The sequence below is a fragment of the Dreissena polymorpha genome, chromosome 4 (genome assembly GCF_020536995.1).
Source record: "Dreissena polymorpha isolate Duluth1 chromosome 4, UMN_Dpol_1.0, whole genome shotgun sequence".
In the NCBI taxonomy this organism is placed as follows: Eukaryota; Metazoa; Mollusca; class Bivalvia; order Myida; family Dreissenidae; genus Dreissena; species Dreissena polymorpha.
In genome coordinates this window covers 49544782-49572115 of record NC_068358.1, presented here as the reverse complement: position 1 = coordinate 49572115, position 27334 = coordinate 49544782, and the positions used below count along the sequence as shown (strand labels likewise).

The following is a 27334-nucleotide window of genomic DNA, read 5'->3' as shown; positions in this document are numbered from 1 at the left end:
TTTTCAACGGACCGGAAACACTTTTGAACTCAACCAAGATATCATTAAGACAAACATTTTGACAAAGTTACATGAAGATTGGGCATAAAATGTGACTTCTACAGTGTTTACAATGTGTTTTTTTACCTAGTGACCTAGTTTTCAACCCAGCATGACCCAGTTTCGAACTCAATCGAGGTTTTATTGGGACAAAGCTTCTGACCAAGTTTCATGAAGCTCGGACAAGAAATGTGGCCTCTTGAGTGTTTACAAGGTTTTTCAATAGCAAAATAAGGAAAACTGCCCCGCCCACTGGCGGCCATGTTTTTCAACGGACAGGAACCACTTTTGAACTCAACCAAGATATCATTAAGACAAACATTTTGACAAAGTTTCATGAAGATTTGGCATGAAATATGACTTCTACATTGTTTACAACTTTTTTTTACCTAGTGACCTAGTATTTGACCCGGCATGACCCAGTTTCGAACTCGACCAAGATATCATTGAGACAAAGCTTCTGACCAAAATTCATGAAGATCGGACAAGAAATGTGGCCTCTAGAGTGTTTACAAGGTTTCTCTATAGCTAAATAAGGAAAACTGCCCCGCCCACTGGCGGCCATGTTTTATAACAGACCGGAACCACTTTTGAACTCAACCAAGATATCAGTATGACAAACATTTTGACAAAGTCACATGAAGATTGGGCATGAAATGTGACTTCTACAGTGTTTACAAGGTTTTCTTCTTTTTTGACCTAGTGACCTAGTTTTTGACCTGGCACGACCCAATTTCGAACTCGACCGAGATTTCATTGGGACAAAGCTTCTGACCAAGTTTCATGAAGATCGGACAAAAAATTTGTCTTCTATAGTGTTTATGAACAAATGTGGACGGACAGACGGACGGACAGCCGGCGGACAAAGACCGATATCATAAGCTCACCTGAGCAATCAGGTGAGCTAAACAACGTATACAAATATTTGTTTTGTATTTACCGGATATGAAACTTTGTTGCAGAGGAAAGGTCGCTTATATTTTATTTGATGTTTAATTGCAAATGTCGCCGGACGGATCAAATGCAACAATCAGAAATATTTAGAAAAGCTTTGTCAATGTCAATGTGGTTGTAGACAAGAAGAAAACATTTAAGTAGTTTTTTAGATTTCATTTTGCATAGAGTCCATTATTTATCACATTTGTGAATGCATTTATACAATTCGTTTAAAGACCACATTGAAAACATGGTTGTCAAGTAAGATAAATTTTGCTATACGGTTTGGAGCTGAAGCTGTTTAAATGAATACCTTACCATGACAGTTGGATGGTGGCTGACGATTACTGACCGCAGAAGTAACTCCCTTGATCGATTTAGACTCACGTCAATTAAATATATTAAATAATGAAAACGTATCTCGGCATATTAATTAAAAAGAGAGACAAAATACACTTACACATATTTTTAATACAAAAAAATATCAATAACAATGTAGCTATGATGTGTTTATAGAATTATCGTTTGTGGTACATTTCCACCATAATGACTTACAATACAAACGGTGTCGGTTTTTAACGCATGGTCTGGAGTCGACAACCCCGTTGGTCAATACCCACATTTTAGCATCCTGAAATTAGAAACATTAATTACAATATAAAATTCAGAAGGTTTTCTAGATTATCACGCTGTACACTGTGTTTACATAAACGTTAAAGATGAATTTTATTATATATATTCTGTCAAATAATTAAATGCAATTATATTGGTTTAACAAAGGGATATATGTTTGAATAGATGCCTATTGATTGTTAAGCGAAATGAGAATAGTCATACATGTAGCCAATTACTAGCCATATAAAGTTAGAGATCCTTTAAGAGAAATGACCTGTCTATGTTATCGCAGTCTCTTTCCAACATTAACATAAATCTTTAGTATGTTATATGGAATATCACCGTTGCAATCAACAAAAAATGTTATGTTCAGATAAATAAGGGCTATGCTTCATAGGATTGACACCATTCGAGCAGCGGAAGTAAAAACATACCAACCAACATTTCTAATAGCTTATTTGAACTTCGGAATTGTAGATTTTTTCAAGAAACTGTTGTTGTTGTGTTTTGTTTTGTTTTTTAACTTTTTCAATTTATGCTTGAAAAGAAAATGCGGCCATGCTTAAAAAAACGGGATTTTTTTTATATAAAGGACCAATTTTTAAAGGTTCAGTGGATGATTGAGAAAGCCCTCACACTCTTCTGTAGAATTATAAACGATATATTATTTAATTACATACCCGGAATGAATTTACAGCACCCTTGCCCGTTACGTCATATACAACATACATATCTGAAACAAAACAGTTTTAAAAACTATTAAACAATCATAGTTCAAATTGCAAAATAGTCAAGATGGCTCTGAAGTGCTCTTTTGAGATTAAGGTACACCAATTGTCAAAGGCCTGTGCTTGTGTTTGACGCCATTTCAATCCGATTAAAATATCGACATGCCAAGAAAGACATTGTGACCAAGTTTCATCAAGATTCCATCATACATGTGGTTTCTAGAGTGACGATTTGGTAATATAACTTGCGGATAAATGTGACTCACATTCAAAGTTGGCCTGATTATTGTAAAGATTAACATTATGACCATTAATCAAGATTGAGTAATAAATGTTTCATCTAAAGAATTAACAGGGTTTTTCGAACATTTGACCCGCTAACCTAGTTTTCGGACAACCGTTATCAAGATAAATCTAGGGCTATTTTTAATTAAGATGAACATTTACAAGGTTCATCAATTTTTAAGAAAAACGTCGCCTCTGTAGGGGTTTAAAAAGTTTTTTCTAAGCCTGTACTTGATGACCTAGTGTTTAGATGCACATGGCCCAGATTCAGGCTCAGCCATAATCGTTTCAAGATGAACATTCTGATAAAGTTTAATCTAGATTGAACAAACAAAACGACATCTAGATTAATAACATGATTTTTCTGGCATTTAATCTGGTATCCCAGATTTTTTTTTATAACAATCTGAATCAGATTAAAATCTAGGCTTGTTAAAGTAAAGATAAATATCATGACCCAAGTTTCACAAATATTGATAAATAAATGTGCCTTCTAGGGTGGTAAGAATTTTATCTAAGATTTGACATGGTGACCATGTTTTTATATGCAAATGAACTAGATTCGACTCCGAAGAAGTTGTATCTTAATAAGATGTGAATATTTATATTTAGCAGGGTAACGAGCTGAACATTAACAGTAAAAATGTCCCTCTACATTTTGCTCTTATGACCTAGTGTTTGGAATATTTGACCCAGATATGAAATTGAACACTAATTCTTTTCAAATAAACATTATTTTATTGTTTCATCAAGATTGAGTATTTTTATATTATATTTTTAAAAGCTTTTTATAGGCACTGTGGCATTATTTTTGGACAACGCGTCTTAAATTTAAATTTAGGTAATTATTAAAAAATAAACCAAGTTTGATCGAAACTGGGAAATGAATGCGGCCTCTAACGAGCAAAGCATTGACGATGCCCGTGTTCAAATATACGGTGATTACAATTGCTCACCTTGAGAAATGTAAATATTTAATCCTAAGTCAGCCCTATGTATAAAAGGCAGAAACTAATATTTTATCATTTAATTTGGATATAAGTTAACCACACGAAAAATTCAACAGGGTAATTATTTGGTATACGAACGATTTGTCAGCTTCATTTAACGATGAAAATGAGTAAATGATCTTCACAGCTGGCATGTACATGTACGTGATATTTTTATTTAGCAACCCGTTCAGAAATAAGCCCAGACATTCCATATTTTAGCCATTATTTTTGTATATAGCCTCACATTAAGCAAGAACCACGAATACATGTCATTCAGCTGACTAAACTATTTTGCCTCACTTTCAGTAGGGACCCAGGCATAATATCATGCAGCTGAAATTTCATTTGACCTTTCATTCATGTAGGACTATAACATACGTTCATGAAGCTGACAGTTTTTTTTGTCCTCAACATAAGTTAGGAACCAGAACACATCGTCGTGTAGGGAATCATTTAGATGTGGCCTTATTTTAAGTTATGACAAATAAATACCGTAATGTACCTGCCATTTCCACTCTCAGTTTAGACAAAGGCATATCGCTATGTTGCTGAAATTTTTATTTACATCATCTTTAGTAAAGCGACACACAAATATTGACCTCACCTTCAGATAGAAACCGGACATCCATCAAGTAGCTGACATTTTCATTTGACCTCATCTTCAGTTAGAAACCAGACTTAACATCATGTAGCTGACATAAATATTTGACCTCATCTTCAGTAAGAAACCACACATATCATCATGTATCTGACATTTTCGTTTGACCTCATCTTCAGTTAGAAACCAGACTTAACATCATGTAGCTGACTTTTTCATTTGACCTCATCTTCAATTAGAAACCAGACATACCATCATGTAGCTGACTTTTTCATTTGACCTCATCTTCAGTAAGAAACCAGGAATACCACCATGTAGCTGACATAATCATTTGACCGAATCTTTAGTGAGAAACCAGACATACCATCATGTAGGTGACATTATCATATGACCTCATCTTCAGTTAGAAATCAGACATACCATCATGTAGCTGACATTTTCATTTGACCTCTTCTTCAGTTAGAAACCAGACAAACGACAATGTTGCTGACATAATGATTTGACCTCATCTTCAATTAGAAACCAGACATACCATCATGTAGCTGACATTTTCATTTGACCACATCTTCAGTTAGAAACCAGACATACCATCATGTAGCTCACATGATTATTTGACCTCATCTTCAGTTAGAAACCAGACATAACACCATGCAGCTGACATAATCATTTCACCCCATCTTCAGTTAGAAACCTGACATACCATCATGTAGCTGACATAATCATTTGACCTCATCTTCATTTAAAAACCAGGCATACCTTCATGTGGCTGAAATTTTTATTTGACCTCATCTTCAGTAAGAAACTAGACATACCATCATGTAGTTAACATTTTCATTTGACCTCAACTTCAATTAGAAACAAGACATACCATCATGTAACTGACATGATCATTTGACCTCATCTTCATTTAGAAACCAGACATACCATCATGTAGCTGACATTTTCATTTGACCTCATCTTCAATTAGAAACCAGACATACTGTCATATGGCTAGCATTTGCATTTGACCCTAATTTCTGTTAAGCTTCAAACATACCATCATCCTTTGACTCCTCAGCCTCATTGAAGAATTTCTTGCAGTACTCCTTGTCCTCCTCCCAGTAGCCATGCATACTCCAGGGCCGGGCAGCATTGGAAACTTGACTCATCAGCTAGATTCAAGTTATGAGATAAAATGTTTTCCGCTAAACCGTTTAATTCAACACAAGTTGATAAATAGGAGGTGTATTTGTACGTATGCTTTTTAATGTCTTAACTTGATAGATTAAAATGTAGTAACCGAAATTACTCCGGTATTGACGCTAAGAATGCAATTTATTTTTGTAATACCTTATACATGATTCAGGAAGACTGGTAATAAATTCGACAAGTCGTATCCACATTGAGAACATTTGTACAGTTATAGCCATTCAGTCGACACTGGAATATAATTCTGGCAAAATGGAACTTTTCAATAATTTATTTTACCGTACTCTTACATTTATGCTTTTTCATTAGCATAAGCCTACCTTCTCTGGTGTGATCTGGTTATTTTCTCCAAGTAGCGTGACACTTTTGTCGAGCATCCCTATAAAGCACGTTGACCCCGGTGCACCTTCTACGTTTAGATTTAACTCTGTGCCTGGTCGGGCCTCTTTCTGGTCAAATGACATGCTGACCTGCATACAGGGAAGATAAACATTACACAAGAAAACTACTTGAGATATAACTTTAGAAAGCAACACATTAGGTTCTGAATTTCAAGAGATTATAAAAAAAATAATCTAGACATTTCAAAATTAATTGATGTTAGTAAAATAAACATTATGGTGATATGCGTGAAAACTGCATTTATTATTATAACTTAAAAAGAAATTAAATAAATGTAAAAGAAATAACAATAATAGAACCATGAAATACAAGTTAGCACCAAAATTGAAGGTCACGCTAACAAACGAATATTGAAAGTATATACACACTTCTTTAAAAAAAAAGTAGTAAATGTTTAAGATTGCTTGGCATAACAATAAAAAATATACTAGCAGTGTGACAAAACTGTGAAAGTATTCCACATATGTAGAAATAAAAACACTAACAGTAATCTCCATAAAAATTCACAGGCAAATATCTGGCAAATTATCCATTTTTAGATGATTGTTTTGATGATTTATGTAAGTACATTTCATTTGCACGTTTTTCAGAAATGAGACATTGTCTTATTAAAGATGTAAAGATTTAACATTTTAACAAGAATTATCATTAAACATAATGATATGTTATTTACAATAGCAACTGCAATAAAACCAGTAACTTCTGTTGTTTTTGTATTTTTTTCTTCAGGATCTTTTATAAAAACATAAATAATTGTTTGTAAATTAAACTAACTGTATTGTTAAAACACGGCTTCACTTGAAACTCAATGGTGGATGCCACCACTTCAAAATCGGACCTCATGTAGTAGAGAAGCAGTTGAGAATTGGGAGCCATAACGGGCAACACCGGAATCTTTATCGTGAAGTGTCCAATAGCGTGAACAGCGTTAGCTGAAAGAAGTGGTTGACAGTTGAGCATCACCTATAATCTTTGTGTTAATATAAAAAAAACACACTAAAACAAATCACTGATATGTGGAATATAAACCAGTTTGTTGTCTGCTAATCACTTTTGTCACTTAATCATTAAATACCTCTTTCGCGGCGGTACTTTTTGGCGGTACCAAAAACAAGAAAAAAACACATACGGTTGTTGAATAAGATTAATGAGTGTCTGGTAATCAACATTAAACTATACCCCCCCCCCCTCCTACTCAAACAAAAAAATGAAGTAAAATACATATGCATCAGCATTTGCATGGGTACGACATTTTAAAACAATATTGATTAACAAGCCTACCAAAACTTACTCTTGTCACTGTCAGTGTGCTCTTCACTTTCAAGTAGCTGAGCACTTTCTGGCACAATCGCCTCTTCTGAAACTTGGATTTCCTCACCATTGCCAATAGGGACATACTTTTCTGCAAGTACCTTATCTTCCTCTACCGGTTCATCATCTTCCTTACTGTCTGTGTCTATGTCATCAACTGTTTCCACAATTTGTTCAACTGGTAGAGGTGGTAATGGCGGGTGAAGCTCGTCGGCTAAAAAATACTCTCCAAATACCCTCTGAAAATTCTATATTAAACCAGGAGTGGCAAAATTTACATATTACTTACGTTTTCACGGACAAGTTTATTGTAAATGAATTTGTAGGAAAGCTACAGCTTGTATTGGTCCAAATTAGATAATCTTTTTTCAAACGTTCCAAGATATTTTTTTTTCATTTACACAACAAAATAAGCATATAAATATACACATACATAACTTTTATCATTTTTATGTTCAAATATTGTAAACATATACTTGGGCATATAGAGTGGGGGAATTTAATAAAAAAGATGATACCAATCTGACTAATTTTCATTAAATGTTCCTCCGCCTGATGAAACATTGTTTACTCAGATTGTTAACAAAAAAGGCTACAAAGCAAGTCATCCTTACGCTTCTCCTTTTTCTTTTTGTCCAATATTTCTTCAGGACGTACCCCCATGAGACCAAGCGAGGCCTCAGAGCCTTCAAAGGTTATTTGAACCTCTTGAGTGTGTACTAAATTGTCTCCTGCCATCACCTGTTTAAAGACGAACCGAAATATGCAGAGAAAAAAAATCAATTTTGTAAAAAATATATTCTGAACGGATATTAAATCACCAGCATAATTATATGCACATCGAACAATCACAATTTGTCTATATAACAAAAATTATTGCTGACCATGTCATGTTCTAGTGCTTTAATTGCATAATATTGTTGAAAACTTCAAAATATATCAGTATGGTGTTATTTTGTTAAAGGGGCCTTTTCACAGATTTTGGCATGTATTGAAGTTAGTCATTAAATGCTTTATATTGATAAATGTAAACATTGAATCTAAAAATCTCCAGTTAAAAAAACAAGAATACAATTAAAAAAATAAAAAAGTAAACCTCAACGGGGCTCGATCCACTGACCCCTTGAGCAATGAAGCAAAAGTCTACCGCTCTATCCACTAGGCCATGCGCTCTCATAACATTTTTGAAGTATTTTTTACTTTATATAAGCAATCCTCGTAGTATCAAAAAATAAAACGACAACAACAGAATTCTCCAAATTATTAAATCATTTCGCGTTGAAACGCTGTATGATTTTTAGGTTTTCAAATCGTAAAAAGATGCACATAATGGATATTTTAGAGCATGGTAAATGTTCAGTATTACTGTTTCCTCACAAATATCATAACTTCAAGAATGATTTTCGAATCTGAAACAATTTTTTCAATTTTGTCAATTTACCAAAACGTAAAAAGGCCCCTTTAATGCGGAAAGTGGATGTGGTGAGAATACAAAGTAAACGAATGTTAATCGCTAAAAGTTGTCTTCTTTTATCCAAGTTTAAGTCAAAGGATTTCAGGTAAATCAAGTGTTTATTCTTCCCTTACCGAATGTTTGTACATGCAGGTTTTTTTAACTCATTTATTTATTATATATTGGTATATGTATGCCTAAAATATGCTTATATAAAGACAAATATCAAACGTAAGAAGTAAAATCGTTGGGACTTGTATAAATAAATTCAACAAGCACCAACAGTAAGCAATAAACTGTACAAAAGAATTTAAGAAGTTTGATTTGATGCAATTACACAATCGTTGTTTTGAAATTCGATTTACTAAAATTTAACTTGTTGAACATTCATGTTAAATAATTTGATGTTATAGTTTTAAACTTTTGTTAGCAGTAGATCTCTGATAAACAAGAATAGAATTCAATACAGATATTTCAGTTAAAACTTTTATATTTAAGCTTGATTGCATTAAAATCCCCAGGAAAGATAATGTGTGTCTTTTGAAAGGAAAGATCTCAAGAATGCTCTCTGGGGATCCTATCGGACCTCAATGTTCAAATGTGATTCCATATCCACTACTTGGGATCCTATCGGACCTCAATGTTCAAATGTGATTCCATATCCACTACTTGGGATCCTATCGGACCTCAATGTTCAAATGTGATTCCATATCCACTACACTACTGTGGACATTTTAAGTAAGAAGGCCTTGATGCATAGTTCGTGTACTGACACATATAAGGCAATCATACCCTCGCAGAGAAAATGTAGTTCGAATCCACCTGAGCAGTATAGAAGACGTCCAGTACTAGGTCCTGTCCACATTTACCCTCTTCTTTTACCGCAGGCATGTAGATGAAGCTGTTTGAAGGCGAGTACCATCTCGTGAGCGATTTGCTGGAACTCGGAGTGTATGTCCGGAAGTAAATTTCGCCGTCAGTGTATCGCCAATCGTTGTCATATACTATTGCCTCAGCCTATTAAGCAAAAATGAAGGTCTATGTGAAGTTTATCTCGTATTTCATCAAATGATACACACATTTGACAATTTAAATTAAAATGCATGTAAAACGAACGACATAAACATTTAAAAAAATCTTGAACGATATCTTGACAATTCAGCACTCGAGTGTGGGAACTGTTTATATTATTATAGGAATGAGGCTCTAGGAACATTGTCAGATAAGGATCTCTTATCATCTGCTAGGCTATTACTTTAGTCAGGTGACCAATACAATGCATGCTAATAAATGCAAAACAAAAGTGAACATGAATATTAAATGATAACAGTTGAAGTCATCACTGCGGATTAATCAATTCGTAGATTTCGGTTATCAAACTAAGTTAAAGGCCAACCAACTTAGCCATGAATAAATCACAAAATTAACACTTGTCTTTGAAAAAATGAACTAATTGTCTCCAATATTATTAACAATTCGTGATTAATTAATAATCAAAATCATTCAAATTGTTGAAATAAACGATTGCAAATTCAAACTGACATTAATGTAGTAATCTCCAATATCGTCTTCAAGCTCCGTGATAGTAAAATGAACGACACCAGTAGTATCAGTCGTGAAGTTTTTGCCCCAATAGTACTCATTCTTCCAGTCGTTGGACGTCATTTTCACCTCAATTACCTCCCCTGGGGCAGGGCTTCCATCTGGATTTTTTACAATCACCTATTGCATGTGAAAAAACAATATTCATAAGAATAATAAATTGAATGTTTTTGAAAACTAGACAAGTATTTTTCCTGTGCTATGGCCTCCAAGTTGGACAAATACACAGTTAATTGCAAACATAATATTACACTTACGGGTCATTGTATTACTGTGAAGTTAACAAGTATTGTTTATGCATGTTAAATCAATTGCTCATTTTTTGTAAACACGCCCACGAAATTTAATGATAAGAACAGGGAATGGGGGTATTAAACGATCAATTGCATTGCAAAATCTGTGTCACACCTACCCTGCCTTTGTAGGGAAAGCCTGGCTTGAAATAACCATCTGAATCATCTTCTAAAGTAAGCAATAGAGGGTTCATGCTAAGACCGGGTCCTTCCTTCTTTCCGGAAAGTTCAACACCTACAAACAATCGATTACATAAAAGCAGCCACCAAATACATGTAAAGCATGTTAAAACCATATTATTATTGACGGTAAAGTGTGCTGAGGTTTAAAAGATTACAGCGTGATAACGTTGTAACTGCTAATCATTTTATATACATTTTCACACAAAACACTTTTACTACCTAACACTTTTTCTACAATAACGCTAATTTTTATCTTTGATCTTCATAACGATAAAATCACCTACTTCGCAATGGATCGAGGAATTTTTAAAACAAGAAGAATATACTAATATCAACATGTAAGAATATATAATAAGTGAACAGACCTGTCCCATCCTCTGTCACATTTGCTTCTATTTCCAATGTGCCATAACTGCTATGCTGACGGAAACCGAGCTCCATTTCATCAGCTTTAACGTGGAAGTCGTAGCAACCATCAATCTAAAGTACAATATTTCATTATTAAGTAAGTGAAAGGAGGATCACGCAAGTAACCTTCATAATTTTGTGAAAATCCGCCTTGCAATTATGTGTATGACTTGATGACAATTTTGAAAACGAACACCCAAAAATGTGCTGCGTATAACGGATGGTGTATAGCACAGAAAATGACACATCTACCCACCTTGGTAATGACCGTGGCGCAGGGCCGTGCCTTACGGTGACTTGAGGAGTACCAGCCGTAGTCCCATCCATAGCCCCAGGCCTTGTAACACAGCTTCATCTTCAGGTCTCCATTCACAGGCTTACCATAGGTATACCTAGATGGACACAATGTTATGTCATCTAAAACATAGAAACTTATTAAAACACTGAATCAAACAAGAGGACCATGATAGTCCTTAAGCACTCACAGGAGTTCACTCTCGCTAAGTGTTGAAGACTATTGTTGATATTAGGCACGAACATATTAAGAGAACACTATGCTATGCCTAAATTAATGAGGCATGCTTCCATATGTCACTTTTACCCCACCATTTAACTGTTAACTCCAGACTCCGCTTATGTCAAACACTAGCTGTTGATAGCCAAATTCCTTGATAGTTGATGTAGTAAGAGAGTTGATGTACGCGACATTCTGTCTCTTAATTAAAGTTATGATTGGCAAATTGTACAAAAATGGACTTCATGAATGAAAAATTAACAGCCAGGACAGACTGTCTCATATTTAACTTTTTACCTCTTAGTGTCCACAAAACCTCTTGGGTGTAGACTGATTTTCCTAGTAAACTGTCGATTTATTTTTAGTTCAGTGTTGTTGTTTTTTTTAAAAGCATGATGAATTACAAATAACAGTCAGAAAAAGCTGTTTATGGACAATTTTGATATATTAAGTGTGACATTTGAAAAAGTTACTGAGCGAACAAGCTTGTTCAACATTGGCCTTTACGCTAGGGAGACGGTGTTAACTTAAAAGTGTCTGTTATTCTGACCAAGTTTCAACAAGATTGGGTCATAATGTTGTCCATGTAGTGGAAAGGTTTTTCCAAGATTTAACCTGGTCGTTTTTTGGACGCACGTGACCAAGATTCAAACTCAGCTTACATATTGTCCAGATAAACATTCTGACCAAGTCTTCAATATTTTATAAAGACAGAGGCCTCAGGAGAGGAGACGAGCATAACGTTGACGACGCATAAAACACACCACACACCGATCATAGCGCCGGAAAGGTTGGTAAAAAAAGAGCTTACATTGAGAACTTAGTGCTCATGAGAACTAAACAAGAGCGAACTCAGCATAGTAAATAGACAATAAAAGCCGCCAATATATACAAGAACAATTCTTACTTTGCGCACACAGTTCCAGCAATGGTTTGGCTTGTTGGCAGCAGGTAAGACGGCGGGGTAATCGTTACTTCGAATTTCGGCAGGACTAAAAAGACCACAAACAAACATAAATCAATTAAAAGTTTATAAAACTTGAATTGCAATTCGCGAATCGAAAAACGTATAACACTTATGAAGTGAAAACTTCATTTAAGCCTCTGACGAATAGACCATTTCAAAATTGAGTAATGGAAATATCACGTGTTACTATAATAAAAATACTAGTGAAATAAATATTCCCTACCATATTCGTCAACTTTAAATGTCTGTGTCTCTGTGCGCAACCCCATCTCTACGGTAATTGTCCATTCGCCCAGCACCGGGTCAGAACTTAAAGGCATTTCCAGACTTACTAGACCTGCCGAACAATGGAATATTTTAGGTTAGAAAATACACTATATATGTTACAATTTAAGCCGGCATACTTAACCATGGGGAACCACTATTTATATAGAAATAGTTTTTTTTATATCAGTCAATATTCTTGTAACAATCAGTGAGTACATGTGCCATTTGAGAAAGTGTTTCTGAGTACTTGAAACAACATATATTCTTGCCAACGGATCTAATATCTTAATTCCCAATCGGTATGTAACATCAATCAACAACAATCTCTGTAAACTATCATTTGAAATAATCAATGATCGTCATTAAAAGTGTACCTACATTACATCTAAGACTTTATTTTGATTGTATCGTAAATAAATACGATTAAATGTATCACGGTGTGAACTTGGTTACGTAAGGGGAGAGGTTTTAAGACGGTCCCGGGTTCGATTTCACGACTGGTCGCACATTTTTCTCACCCTGTGACATTTTGCGCCCAATTTTGCGACCGTGGCCTTACCTGGGTATGCTATCAGATGCCCATGATAAATTATATAGCACCCCAAATCCCTGTATTTGAGGACAAATACATATTCAAGAGGGGTGTATGTCACAGTACAAACTTGGTCACGTAAAGGGACAGGTTGTGATGCAATCTGATTAGCGAAGTCGAAAGATCACTCGCCCTGACAGCGAGCTGGTCGTGATCGAGCCTCGGACAGGCCACACACCAGTTCTCACCCAGGGACAAATGCAATCTCTCTCTCATTCCTGGAAAGCTGTAGGAGACTTGAAGCTCAACCGCTTTAACTTATATGTCATCTGCTTTCTGCGGACAGTATTCAAACCAAAATTATATTATTTTTCAATGTATATATTAGGCACTTTCAGTTGGTATGGTCATCCACTGTATATGGTAACCTCTTGAAGTTGTTCATCCACTTTATATACTAACTACCATCTGGTGATATTTTCATCAACTGTACATATTAACGACTTTCAGGTTTTTTTATCCACATTACCTACTAAACATTTTCGGTTGTACATCCATTGTATATACTTAACACGTTCAGTTGTTATGTTCATCCACTGTATATACTTACCACTGTCAGTTGTTCCTTCACTGTATACTCTTACCACTTTCAATTATAATGTAAATTATAATTATATTACCTGTATATACAAACCAATTTATGTCATTATGTTCTACCACCAGTATATAATAACCATCCAATGTATATACTAACCAATTTATGTTATCATGTTCATCCACTGTAGATACTAACCACTTTCACTTGTTCCTTCACTGTATATACTTACCACAATTTTAATACCTTGTTTATACACACCACTTTTAGTTGTTTCTACGCTGTATATACTAACCACTTTCAGTTGTTATGTTCCTCCACTGTCGCACTCGCACGTTATCAGGGGTTTGTATTGTGATCTCGCTGAACTGAAAAGGATAAGTTGTATGTTTTAACAACTCTGAGAATTATCACGGTATTATATGGAATGGTTTTAGCCATGTTTATTTGTATACTACATAAATAAATAGCCATATCCGGAATTACTATTTTGTGATGGATGAAATTATAATACACTTAAAAAATATGCACCAAAACACATAATATGTTACATGCCAGTCTGCAGGAATTTATTCAGATGCATCAAAAGTCTTCGCAAGGAAGCCACATGACGTGCCGATAAATACATAAATGCACACATTCGAAATACAGTATTACAAATACTAAAATAAAGATATGAATTGTTTGCTGTATTACCCGTTATACAGTATCGCATCTGTCAGATTTAGAAGACTGCTTTCTTCATTTTATTACACTAACTTTCTTAGTATTTCGTTGTTTTTTAAATATTAATAACGATAACATAAAAAGATATATAAATGATATTGTTCACAATTAAGTTGACATAAAGCGATTTATGTTCAACAAATATTGGCTGATTCAATTGCGATTTTGTTAAATCGCATCTATTTTCGGTTAAATAGAGACACATCATTTGCAGTAGCCCGTCATTTCTATGTATCGCTTTCCAATTGTGTACGAATGTACTTACAGCAAATACTGCTGCCTTCAATTTATAGTCTATTGTAAGGACCCTAAACTTCACTGTCTGGCCTGGTTTATAGATTGGCTTATCCGTCTGTATCAGTGTAATCAGATCAATCTTGTTCACACTGACTGTGGTCTTGGCATCTTTGGTTGGCGTAAGGGGGAAAATAACCGAGACATTGTCACATTCACTGATCAAGGTGACAGACGCAATGGCATCATATGTGCCTGCTTCAGATGGGGCATCTATTGGTTCACAAAAGGACAAACGATCTGAAACATTAACGCTTCGTTATATAAACAACTTACTGTTGTACCATGGCTTTTATTTGAAGCCTAACATAATGATTCTAATTTCGATACGTTATTTTATAAGTAATAGCCCAGAAACACTGGACTTAGCTGGATGGATTAATAAAGCCATGTTTATTTGTTCGGTAATATTAGATAAAGATCAAACTGCAAAGGTGGCCGTAAAATATTCCTCGAAATGGTACTTTTGACGTATTCTTACACATCTTAAACACCATCCAGGTGTTGACAATACTTTGTATCCCCCTATATGACGTGTGGTATGCATTAATTATTTTGATAATTAATCATAATGGTTATGAGTGAGTAATTTTAAATAGTTGTGAAATACACTAGCACCAAATTAAAAAAAAAATAGTATAATATCTACTGTAATTTCCATCTCACAATCGTTTTATGTCACAGAATAATATACTCACCTAGAACACCGTTCGATTCGTCCAGAGTAGATGTCAGGGTGTGGTTGACCATGCTACCACTGTTAGCAACGAATGCTATGTCCACCTCAACCCGTCGCTCTATACCAGGAGAGGCCTGACTGGCCATGTTTTCCATCTGCAAACAGAATGTCGTCTGCCCGCCCGCCTCCATCGCTCTTGGCATTGTAAACACATATTTACTGAAACAAAACATACTTACTGAAACATAATATTTATTGGTAAGTAGTAAATATACAGCTATACTATTTACTAATGCATGATTTTTTTTTCATTATTATTTTGTGTTGGAGGAGGGCAGGCTTCTATATGCTTTGATAATGACTTCGATCATGGATCTACATTTTTAACAACCGGCGAGAATTAAAGCAAAGCATATAAATATGCTATACATTGTAAAATACTACTATATTATGCTTAACTACATCACAAAGCTTCGATTCAAAGTAGAATAAATGCATTATATTACGTTTATGTTTTTAAAGGGATCTTTTCACGCTTTGGTAAATTGACAAAATTGAAAAAAGTTGTTTCAGATTCGCAAATTTTCGTTTTAGTTATGATATTTGTGAGGAAACAGTAATACTGAACATTTACCATGGTCTAATATAGCCATTATATGCATCTTTTGACGATTTTAAAACCTAAAAATTATAAAGCGTTGCAACGCGAAACGATTGAATAATTTGGAGAGTTCTGTTTTTGTCGTTAAATTTTGTGAAACTACGAAGATTGCTTTTATAAGGTATAAAATACGTCAAGTATGTATACTCGGCGGAATAGCTCAGTAGGCTAGAGCGTTTTTACTTCAGAACTCGGGCAGGACTCCAGGGGTCAATGGTTCGAAACCTGCTCCGGACAATGTTCTTTTCCTTTTTTTAATTTTATTCTTGATTTTTTACTGAAGCCTTTACGATCCAATGTTTACATTTATCAATATAAAGCATTTAATGAATGAATTAAAAAATGCCAAAATCTGTGAAAAGGCCCCTTTAAGACTAGCATAAAAATGTGTGCTCGTATAACACATCTTTTTCGTAATAGGGACATACCAAATACAACATACCATATTTGCAAGCGATACACGTCAAATGTGTACAAATTAAAATGTATTACAGTATTGTATACAATAATGGCGTCCCTTCTACACAAGTTTAGTTCAGGCAGAAAGTGTCGCAACTAAAAAGTATTTTCAGACAACGCAGGATAATCTGAGGAGATTATTATGTTTATGCATGCATTAAGACCGATTTTCCCAGAGAGCGGCTCGGATAACATAACATAGCATGGCCTAAAGCAACATATATAGGACTTTCTGATGAACCTAAATAGTGCACAAGGGTCTCTCTCAAGTACTTGGAATGAAATAACGGCTCTTTGTTTCCCATCAGAACTTAAAGAGGTCCACTTAATTAAATGTTATCTTTCACCCAAACGGATGTCTAACTCCTTAATGTTCTATTTGTTTATGAACAAAAATATTTGGTAATATCAAAATTGCTATATTAAAGGGACTTTTTCACAGATTGAGGCTTTTATTGAAGTTTGTCATTAAATGCTTTATATTGATACATGTTAACATTGGATCTAAAAAGCTCCAGTAAAAAAATATAGAAAGAAACAAGAAATATCTTTAAAAAAGATATACGGCGTAAATAGTTTAATGAATGAGATCAAGGATAGCGAATGTCTTTTTCTGTGCAGTTCTTAGCTGCATCACACGCAGTACGGGATGTTACGGGGAGTTTTCGCGGCTTATTTTACATTATAACATATTGCTGGTCATAAACCTATAGATACAAAACAGGAAACCAAAAGAAGAATGGAAGTGAAATTTAAACATATGAGTCAACCGGCCACACGAGAACAAACCTGTTTTAGTGGTCTGTCGGGCATTGCTATTTGATTCGATTATTAACAGTATCGAGAATCATCGTGCTCATGCTTAAAGTGATATTATGGGCATTTTGCACTGTTGAATTGAGCTGAAAAGAATTAACAGGTCAAAATAGTTAGTTAAAATGTGGTTACTGATCAATTATCTGCAACTCACCTTGCTACCAGTTGTTTATAAAAATATATTTTATATTCGATATTCTTACGTGACCCACCCAGTCCTGTAAGCCGAAATGATCCGTAAAACAATATTGTGTCTTTGTGTCGTATGAACAAATCTGCACTAAAACTAAATTTAGGTTCAACTCGTAAACGCATGATCAGTTGTCAAACGAAAGTACGGTTAATATTCAAATGCATTATTTTTCTCTTTCTGGTATATTGTTTTAGTATGTTGATGCTGCATTAATTACTATAAGTGTATATGAAGTAGAAACATCAAAAATAATCAACGGTTGCGATAGACACCTATAAACTGTTACATAATATCACTTTAGTACATTAGGCAATATGGTGGAATAATTATTGTTAAATTTATTAAAAATAATATTTATCATTGTATTGTTGAAAACACATTAAGAATCTATTATTGACATACCATAATTATATTGCTGAATATCTTCTTTTAACATATTTCTGGTCTAAAGAAAATTCCAGGTCACCTAGTTCACGGATAGCGTCTTTATTATATAACGATTATTTTACTGACCGCGAACTCCGGTGATGACCTGTATATAAACTCTGAATGTCCGCGACTTGACCCGAAACCTCGCGGGTTGAAATGCAATTCTTTAAAGTGAGGCCTCGCTTCCACTGCTCTTTATACTTTTACATGTTAACATGTTGACAGGAATATGGAAGTAAGTACTAAATATGAGAACATAGCCTTTTAAGTATAAACGCTTTTGCGCTGGTAATACTCTGAAAATAAAAGGTGTACGCACAAACTGTATTGATGTCGAGAATTGAGTGTAAAACTGTTCTATCTAATAAGCCTTTTCATTAGAGATAAAATTGTTTCATACAGTAAAACAGTGGTACAAAGACGCGGATATGTTTCCAATGTTCTGGTGGTATACTCAAATCAGCCAATGGAATAAATGAAGTGTATTCATTCGTACCTAGCCGCGGGAAATTTTATTTGAATTTTATTGGACACTTACAAAGGTCAAGTCAGGGTGAAAAGCTGGCTTATGCAGCTTACGCCGAAAAAAGTAACCCTCAACTGGGCTCGAACGACATAGCTCTGGAGTAAAAGTCTAACGCATAGACCACTCGGCCATCGGTGCTCATACAATGAGTGATTTATTTTATACTTTATATAAGCAATCCTCGTAGTGTCACAACATATAACGACAACAACATAACTCTCCAAATTATTCAATCGTTTCGAGTGGCAACGCTTTATAATTTTCAGGTTTTAAAATCTTCTAAAGATACATATCATGTATATTTTAGAGTATGATAAAAGCTCAGTATTACCGTTTCCTCACAAATAGTATAACTACAACGAAAATGTGCGAATCTGAATTATTTTTTTTTGTATTTTGTAAATTTACCAAAACGTGAAAAGGCCCCTTTAGGCTTATTTATGCTATGTTACGTTATATGCTGCTATTGTCAATTTAATGTTTAAATCTTTAAAAATTTAATTAACAATATACATATAGAAGGCCTAAACCTCAAGTGTACAAAGCGAGCCTAACGCTTAAAAAGAAGTCATTTAAATTATTTCAAACAAAGACTCCTTTGACATTTTATATACCCACATCTATGCCTCTTTCGTTTCATAGATTTTTTCTTCAACTCTTGCCAGGGCAGTTTCAGGGAATATAAACAATGTTAATCAAATGGCATGGGATCCTTCGACCGCATATACAGAATTTCAACAAATAATATAGAGCAAAACGTTTTCCCAATGCCAATTCGCAAACCCAAAGCTTTTGAGCAGAGTGGTTTCTTTGAAGAAGATTTTGAGAGAACTTAAACTTTTTTGTCAAAATCCTTCGTCCACCAAAGTTGGCCTTATTTTGAATCCAGATGCATTTTACCCCCCCCCCCCCCCCCTCCAATTCATAGCTCAGCTGGTAACTCAATGATCGTTAATGCCACGCTTGGCTGAATGCCATTAAAAGCTTTAGGATGAGATGTTTGAAAGTGCAAAACAGAGTAATGCTGATCACGAAAGCTTTGTTGGAAGATCGTTGCGCTAAACTATAAAGCAGTTTAAACAAGACTATTGCCAAGCAATATATGTCCCCTACCGGCTCCACATTTTTCAGAATTTGTTTTGTTGCCATAGCAACCGGAATTTTTGACGGAGGAACAAGTAAAATGACGTGCATAATGTCCATATTCCCATCTATCCATCTTTCAAGTTTCATGAACAAATATGAAGTATTTTTTAAGTTAACTTAGGATCCAAAAAAGTGTGACGGACTGACAGACAGACACACAAAGCGCATACCATAAGTCTCCTCCGGTGAAATCGGTAGGGGACAATAAAGAGCACGAGCGAAAAAGTCAAGACTTGTAAATAACTATTTTAATATATGTGTATTGTAATAGCAATTAATTACAATGTATACACAAATTGTATGTGCTTATATTATTTTATTTGCTCTTGTCTTACTTGTAGTTTGAAAATATCAAGAAATCTAGGTCAGGTCGTTTTATTTCTTTTTTTTCATGATAATGATATGTAGGCATTTTCTGCTAAGTGGACCGACCACAATCAGAAGCAAATATTTCTGCAATAAATCAGTTCAGCTTCGTTTTTGTATTACATTAGACAGCAGTTTGATTGTAAAACATATATCTGTGTTTCGACAGTCTGTTCTATTAATCACATACTTAGTTAGACACACTGTGTCTTCTATATATTTTAAGTGGTACTAAAGACAAGTGTTTGCGAGCCATTCAGGCATCATAAACTACTTGTAACAAATGTCGTGTCAGGTCACAATAACACTTCTTATTTAATGAGATCATATATGAAGTGCTTAAATCATAAAAAAATGTTGGATCGTGTCATTGTTACTTATGGGTTAAATAACGTTTCAAAATCTCAACTTATCCAAAGTATAAACTATGATAACCCTTTTTAAACGATGGTAGCTGCATTCGAGTAAATTAACGGTTGATAAGGTATGTGATTTTGAAAGGATAATAAATAGATTAGCTTTGTATACCATGATCAGTGAGTTATCCAAAATGTATCCCAGTCTGGCTTAAGTTCTGATTACCAAGTAATTTTACAAAACGCAGTCAATGGAAGGACGAGCATAATCCTATTGCTAGAAGGCCAAATAATATAACTGTACTTTTCTGAAACAATTTATGAAAGGCTATATAATTGTATGGGGTTTCATGTTATATATTGTTTCGGCGTTGCTGTCTAAGATGGGTTTTAATTTTTTTCTTGCAATAATTATATACAGCTGGAGAAAAGACTTACCCAAATGCTCAAATGTTACATTTTGAGAAATTGAAACTTACACCAATGTTAAAATGTATAACAATATATTTTTTCTCAATATACACGTTATTATTTAAATAAGAAGTGCAATAAAGCTAATCTCAATTGATATCCATCTTTATTGTAAATGATCATATGTATAAACAATTGTGTTGACCTTATAATATGATCACAATGATGAATACATCAGCGTAAATAAACACGGATTTGTAAGAAGGTAATTAATTACATGTATTGGAATCGCATATTGACTGCCTTTTATATTTTCTTTTTTATATGTTTATGGTTAAAATGATAACTTAAAAATGATTCATTTATATCATTTGTTTTTAATAAATAGGTACAACGAATATATCCAATTTGATCGAGTTAGCATTTCCTTTTTGGAATTGTGTCAAAATGGTAATGTATGATCAAATGACTCTAAAAAAAGAAACATATCACTTCATTGTAGTGTTGTTAGTTGTTCATTTTTAACCCATTTAAGCCTAGTGGACTCTTCCATCCTTCTAAATGGGATCATTTTATTTCCAAATTTAGGGATGTCTAGTATATATATTTTTATATTGAGAATATAACTTACAGATAGTCCTTTAAGCAAACAGCGCAGACCCTGATGAGACGCCGCGTCATGCGGCGTCTCATCTGGGTCTACGCTTTTTGTCAAGGCCTTTTTTCTAGACGCTAGGCATAAATGGTTTAATTTACGCTTGGGTTCACCGATAAAGAATAACTTCACTACATTTATATAAATGCATACATAATGCAAATAAAGTTAACTCAAGTTATTACTCTCAAGTATAATACACACAAACATACATATAAAGCAACACTTACGGCTGGCACTGAACAATGCTTATGACGCTGGACATCCACAGCAAAGCGAGCATGCATCCTCGTCTCCCCATCTCGCTGCACGCAATGATATGTTTTGGACTGCCACTCAATCAACGTTCTCAAGTTGTTAGCAACGCGCGAGCCTATCATAACAACGAATAGTACTTATGTACAGTTAAGCTCGATTAAGACCAATTATGTTTTAATTGACAATCACCAACAGCCGTCAAAATGCAAAGAAGCATTACTATAGACACTGTTTGAAGCCATCCGTCGATTCTCGATGCAAAACAATAAACAAAATGAAGAGAATACGAAACAAACAAAGGAAACTCAAAATCGGTATTTGTTGGTGTACTGAGTTAGGAAAATGTTTGCTTTTATATCATATTTAATGCTATTATATTTGATTTCACGAACAATATTACCCGTTTATGTTTTGTTCCTACATAAAAGAATTAAAACTTGACAAAAGTGACTTTAATTATTTTTTGTAACAGACGACGTTCAAGACATTCTTGATAAAATATCAAATACAACAGTGCCACGCATGAGCACATTTGTCGTTCTATTTTATAATAAAATACTAATTTACAATTACACGGTTGTAAACAATTGGTCGATTCTTTTTTAGATTAGTTCATAAAAAGCCAATATCACTTGCGGAGAACCGGGTGTGTGTTTTAAATCGTTGCAGACACCTTGAAAGCTATATTGTTTAATACGTTTTTACCAACACACTTCGTCTTTGTTTAAGCAGGTTCAGTGAAGATTTATTCATAAAAAAAAATCAGAAACATACAATCGCCAATTTGAAACGTGAAGACCAAGATGTGACATGGGCTCGATTTAGAACCAACGAACCAATGAATTTGCCTTTGTAAAGAGCAAATATAGAAGTTGTACCATCAACAAAAGCATTGGTTTATGGCCAATCTACTACAGGGCGCAGGATAACGTGACTTTGTGTGGTTCCCACTTAAATTTTCATGGCTGTAAACACACCAATAAGATGTGTTTTTTTAAATAATATTTTAAAACATTTTTTTCTTACGAATTTTAACTAGTTCATAATAGACAGATTTTTATGATGCTTATGCAGTGCTCCAGCTAGGATTTGAAAAAGGCAGGGGGGGGGGCTTTTTTGTCAAAAGGGCACTTTGGACGCGCAGTATTTTGTGAAAAGGGCACTGTCGAGCGCGCGGGCGTTTCTGGAATGCTTCTTCTTGCATGTTAATTTATGTTATTAATAATTGTTAGAATATATTACAAATGTATTGTAATAAGAGATTAATTAATCATCATGTGTAAAAAATATTAATTTTTTTTTAGGGGCAGGGGAGGCCCTAGGATGGGCAGGGCGGAGGTTCGGGAGGGCAGGGCGGGGCGCCCTTCAATTTAGGCCTAGCTGGAGCACTGCTTATGGCAATGTGAAATATATCAGAATTACTTTATTTAATAAGCCTGTGTTCTTATTTTAAAAGGACTGTGTTCTGCGAGGTAATGCTTCACGCAACGAGACATTTTGGCACCGAGTTAAGACCACAGGTGGTTAGCGTGTGGCTATGATATTAATTAGTAAAATATCATTTTGAATGAAAATAATGATTAAATTATAACGAAAAACCAACTCCTCTGAACAAATCGTCACTATCATAAAATATCTATATAACAAGTTTTTCAACTCAAAATGAACCGAAAACAGGGTGCATCGCAACAGCCATAATTTCATCATTTGTGCAGCGATTTCCATGAACTTGGTCTTATTCAACGCAGCAATGAATTTCCTTTCTGGAAATGTACATATTTTGTAATATTTTTAGAAATGCTGGGTCAAATTTTAAGAAATAACACGATACACAACTCGCTTAACCTACTCGTCATCGATCAAAACCGATTCAAGCATGAAATCTTCAGGCTTAAAAACACACCTTCGCGTTGGACCAATGAAATCACCCGTGTGTTAAAAATGTCGGCCAGTTGAAATGTATGTTAATAAAGGTTTTAAACAGCGCTGGTCAGTTAGTGTTGATGCATAATGTAACGGCAAGAACGGTAACAATGTTTTTTTCATACGTTTTATTAAATTGTGGTACCGAGGTCCGTGAACTTTGCAGGAAAAATGCCCTTTACTCCATGAAGATTTCAGTCTTAGACTGTTAGCAATGAATCACGGTTAATCATTTGCGGGTCCAGGAACGATAGTGGTGGGAGGGGGGAGGCAATATAAAAGTAACACATACACATATCAAAAGTTATTATCTTTTTTAGCTTCATCCTTTACGTTATTTATGAGATACACACAACAATTTAAAAACATGAAAGCAATGCCAGCAATTAGATTTTTTACAATTATGGTGTGGTCGTTCAAAGGTCCAACCATAAAGATTACCTACATACGTTCTTTTATCGTTCGAATGGCTGTCTAAAATAGATTAAAAAGGCCACATCAATTTGCATTTAACTTACCGATCTAGCCTGTTCGTCGGCATTTACTGGTAATTTTCTGTATATTGGTATAAATACAAATAATAATAGATTCGCGTATGCTTTATTCGTTTATACATGACATGAGATGTATCCGACAATAACGATTTCTTATGATTACTAGTATTTTTTAAGATTGTATGTATGAATATATACAAATTTAGTATATATAATTAATTTTGATTAACACATATTTAAACTTTATTTCGGTGAATCATATCTGTATAGCTTATGACAGAACGGACAACCTCCAAACTATATTAGATGTAAAACTTTTCCGTTTGCAGCAAGTCTCTGACCCCCCCCCCCATTCACACATCCGCTGCATTAAATTTGTTTTGTGTTACGCCACTGTGTGAAGAAATAAGGCAAACATAACGTAAGCTAGTCCACAATTTCACCAAACCATTTATATTGCCGCTTTAACGGCTAAGTTCGCTAGTTAAAGTACATCGTCTTTTGCGGTGAGTTAAATGACCTCTTTCAAGTTTGACCCGTATTACCAAAGGTTCAAGTGTCAAACATAATTGTATAGTGTTCGAGACTTCTAACTTCTGTGGTACATTGTACGTTTGTGAAATACTGTGCAAGCACAGTTAACAGTTTAAGATGAATCATACAGAATCTAGATTGTTATAGAAGTTTATTTCGGAAATTTCACAGAAACGGGAAGATGCGGTATTTATACTAGCATTGTGGTTGGTGTGGGATTTTGTCTAATACATACGCGGGCGTCGTGCAAAAACTATTCTTAGCACATACCAGCTCCCTACCAGCCTTCTTAGTACTGGAGATACTGATAATATACGATTAAACATTTGTATTGGATACAATTTGTAACCAATCAGTGTTGTTGTTTTTTTTAAGAGGTCCTAGGTGCTAATGAAGACCCAATTTTACATACTAGTATCTATTTTAATCGTTTAGAAACGGTCTCTGAATACAAATGATGAGGCGGAAACATGTAAATATTTTGTAGTGTAAATTTAGATGACAAAAGGAAATGTTAAAGAAGATACGCACGTAATCAGGGTGCAGGATCAACGGGTTTCAGTTTGTCTTGCAGTTTGTGTCGATATCTTAAGATTTAAGAATACATTATTGAATACGTCTGAAATCAGTGCTAAAATTTTACGTTCCGTGCAGCATAACCGTGTAAATGAATGTTGAAAATTTCGAATTTCGGCCTAGAACACAGACTTATTAAATTAAACAATTCTGCTGTTAAGAACGTTACTTTTACAAATATCTCAAGTTATTGAAATTCATTTACAAAAATCTTAAATGCATTAAAGACCGGATTCCTACTTTAAAGTTTTGTTTGCAGTGTGTGCCGATATCTTAAGGTATAGGAATAGACCATTAAATACGTCTGAAATCGGTGACACAATTTCACGTTGCACGAAGCATAGCCGTATAACTATATGCAGTACACATATGATTTTTGAACAAAAACACTGGCTTATTGAATAAAGTAATTTTGATGTGCTTCACATTGCCAAAAGCAGATTAAGAGCTATGCTAAATTACAGGTAAACAGTAAGAACTATGCTCACCTACAGATAAACAGTAAGACCTATGCTGAACTTCAGGTTTACAGCAAGCGCTATGCGCACTAATATTTAAACAGTAAGAGCTATGCTCACCTACAGATTAACAGTAAGACCTATGCTGAACCCAAGGTTTACAGCAAGCGCTATGCGAACTAATATTTAAACAGTAAGAGCTATGCTCACTTACAGGTTAACAGTAAGACCTATGCTGAACTTCAGGTTTACAGCAAGCGCTATGCGCACTAATATTTAAACAGTAAGAGCTTTGCTCACTTACAGGTTAACCACAAGAGCTATGCTCACTTACAGGTTAATAGTAAGAGCTATGGTTAACTACAGGTTCACAACAAGAGCTATGCGCACTAATATAAACAGTTAGAGCTATGCTCAAGTACAGATTCACAACAAGAGCTATTCTCACTTACAGGTTAACAGTTTGAGCTTACTCAATTACAGGTTAACAGTAACAGCTATGCTCAACTACAAGTTTCCAGCAAGAGCTATGCAAACTTACAGGTTAGCAGTGAGAACTATACACAACTTCCGGTAAGCAGTCAGAGATATGTTCAACTCCAGATTAACAGTAAGAGCTAAGCTTAACTACAGGTGAACAATAAGAGCTATGCTCATCTTCAGGTTAAAAGTAAGAGCTATGCTTAACCCATTTCTGGCTAGTGGACTCTCCCATTCTTCTAAATTGGATCAATTTATTTCCAAACTTAGGGATGTCTAGTATATTTATTTCTATATTTAGAATATTTTCTTACATAAATTTACATAATTTCATTATGCGGCTTCTCATCTGGGTCTACGCTGTTTGCAAAGGCCTTTTTTTCTAGACGCTAGGCATCAATGGGTTAATAACAGGTTAACAGTAAGAAATATGCCTAACTACAGGTTAACAGTAAGAGCTATGCTCAACAACAGGTAAACAGCAAGAGATATGCTTAACTACAGGTTTACATGAAGAGCTATGCTGAACTAATGGTTTACAACAAGAGCTAGCTCAAACATAGGTTTACAGTAAATGCTATGCTCAACTACAGATTTACAGTAAGAGCAATGCTCAACTTCAGTTCACAGTAAGAGCTATGATTAACAACAGATGGACAATAAATGCTAAGTTCAACTACAGGTTTACAGTTAGAGCTATACTCAACAATAGCCATGTTAACATGGCCATCCCTGTCGAAGTGTGTTTGATTGTATGAGAACATTATTTTGTCTTAGAGAGAAGAATAATAAATAAAGGGAAATAATTAAAAAAAACTACGGCCGATAGAGTTATATTTCTTATTCACTGCACTTCTCCTAGATGTCATCTGTTTATATTTCTAGTTTCAAGTAAATCCCTTCAGTGGATTTAGAGTTATGCTCCGGACAAAAAATTACTTTGAAATTAAAAAAAGGGAGATTCTAGTAATTAAAAAACTAAGGTA

At 34.6% G+C, this 27334-nt stretch overlaps 1 protein-coding gene across 8 annotated transcripts in view; it reads right to left on the bottom strand.

The window, feature by feature from the left end:
- LOC127877676 (ovostatin-like) overlaps positions 1–27334 on the bottom strand; it is a 159253-nt gene that overhangs the window by 23771 nt on the left and 108148 nt on the right. The window contains exons 1-18 of one of the 8 annotated variants that reach the window (XM_052423770.1): positions 21856–21981; positions 15627–15826; positions 14900–15168; positions 14204–14276; positions 12738–12851; positions 12455–12539; positions 11290–11425; positions 10991–11105; positions 10562–10677; positions 10090–10269; positions 9340–9564; positions 7709–7835; positions 7075–7320; positions 6558–6715; positions 5702–5851; positions 5230–5344; positions 2271–2323; positions 1531–1606 (exon numbers count right to left, since the gene is read on the bottom strand). In XM_052423770.1, the coding sequence (XP_052279730.1) occupies positions 1531–1606; positions 2271–2323; positions 5230–5344; positions 5702–5851; positions 6558–6715; positions 7075–7320; positions 7709–7835; positions 9340–9564; positions 10090–10269; positions 10562–10677; positions 10991–11105; positions 11290–11425; positions 12455–12539; positions 12738–12851; positions 14204–14276; positions 14900–15168; positions 15627–15826; positions 21856–21926 (2509 nt within the window). In that variant the 5' untranslated portion in view covers positions 21927–21981. Of the gene's footprint in view, positions 1–1530; positions 1607–2270; positions 2324–5229; positions 5345–5701; positions 5852–6557; positions 6716–7074; positions 7321–7708; positions 7836–9339; positions 9565–10089; positions 10270–10561; positions 10678–10990; positions 11106–11289; positions 11426–12454; positions 12540–12737; positions 12852–14203; positions 14277–14899; positions 15169–15626; positions 15827–21855; positions 21982–27334 lie in introns of those variants that run through there. The other 7 variants (XM_052423769.1, XM_052423777.1, XM_052423773.1 and 4 more) reach the window with 7 other exon arrangements.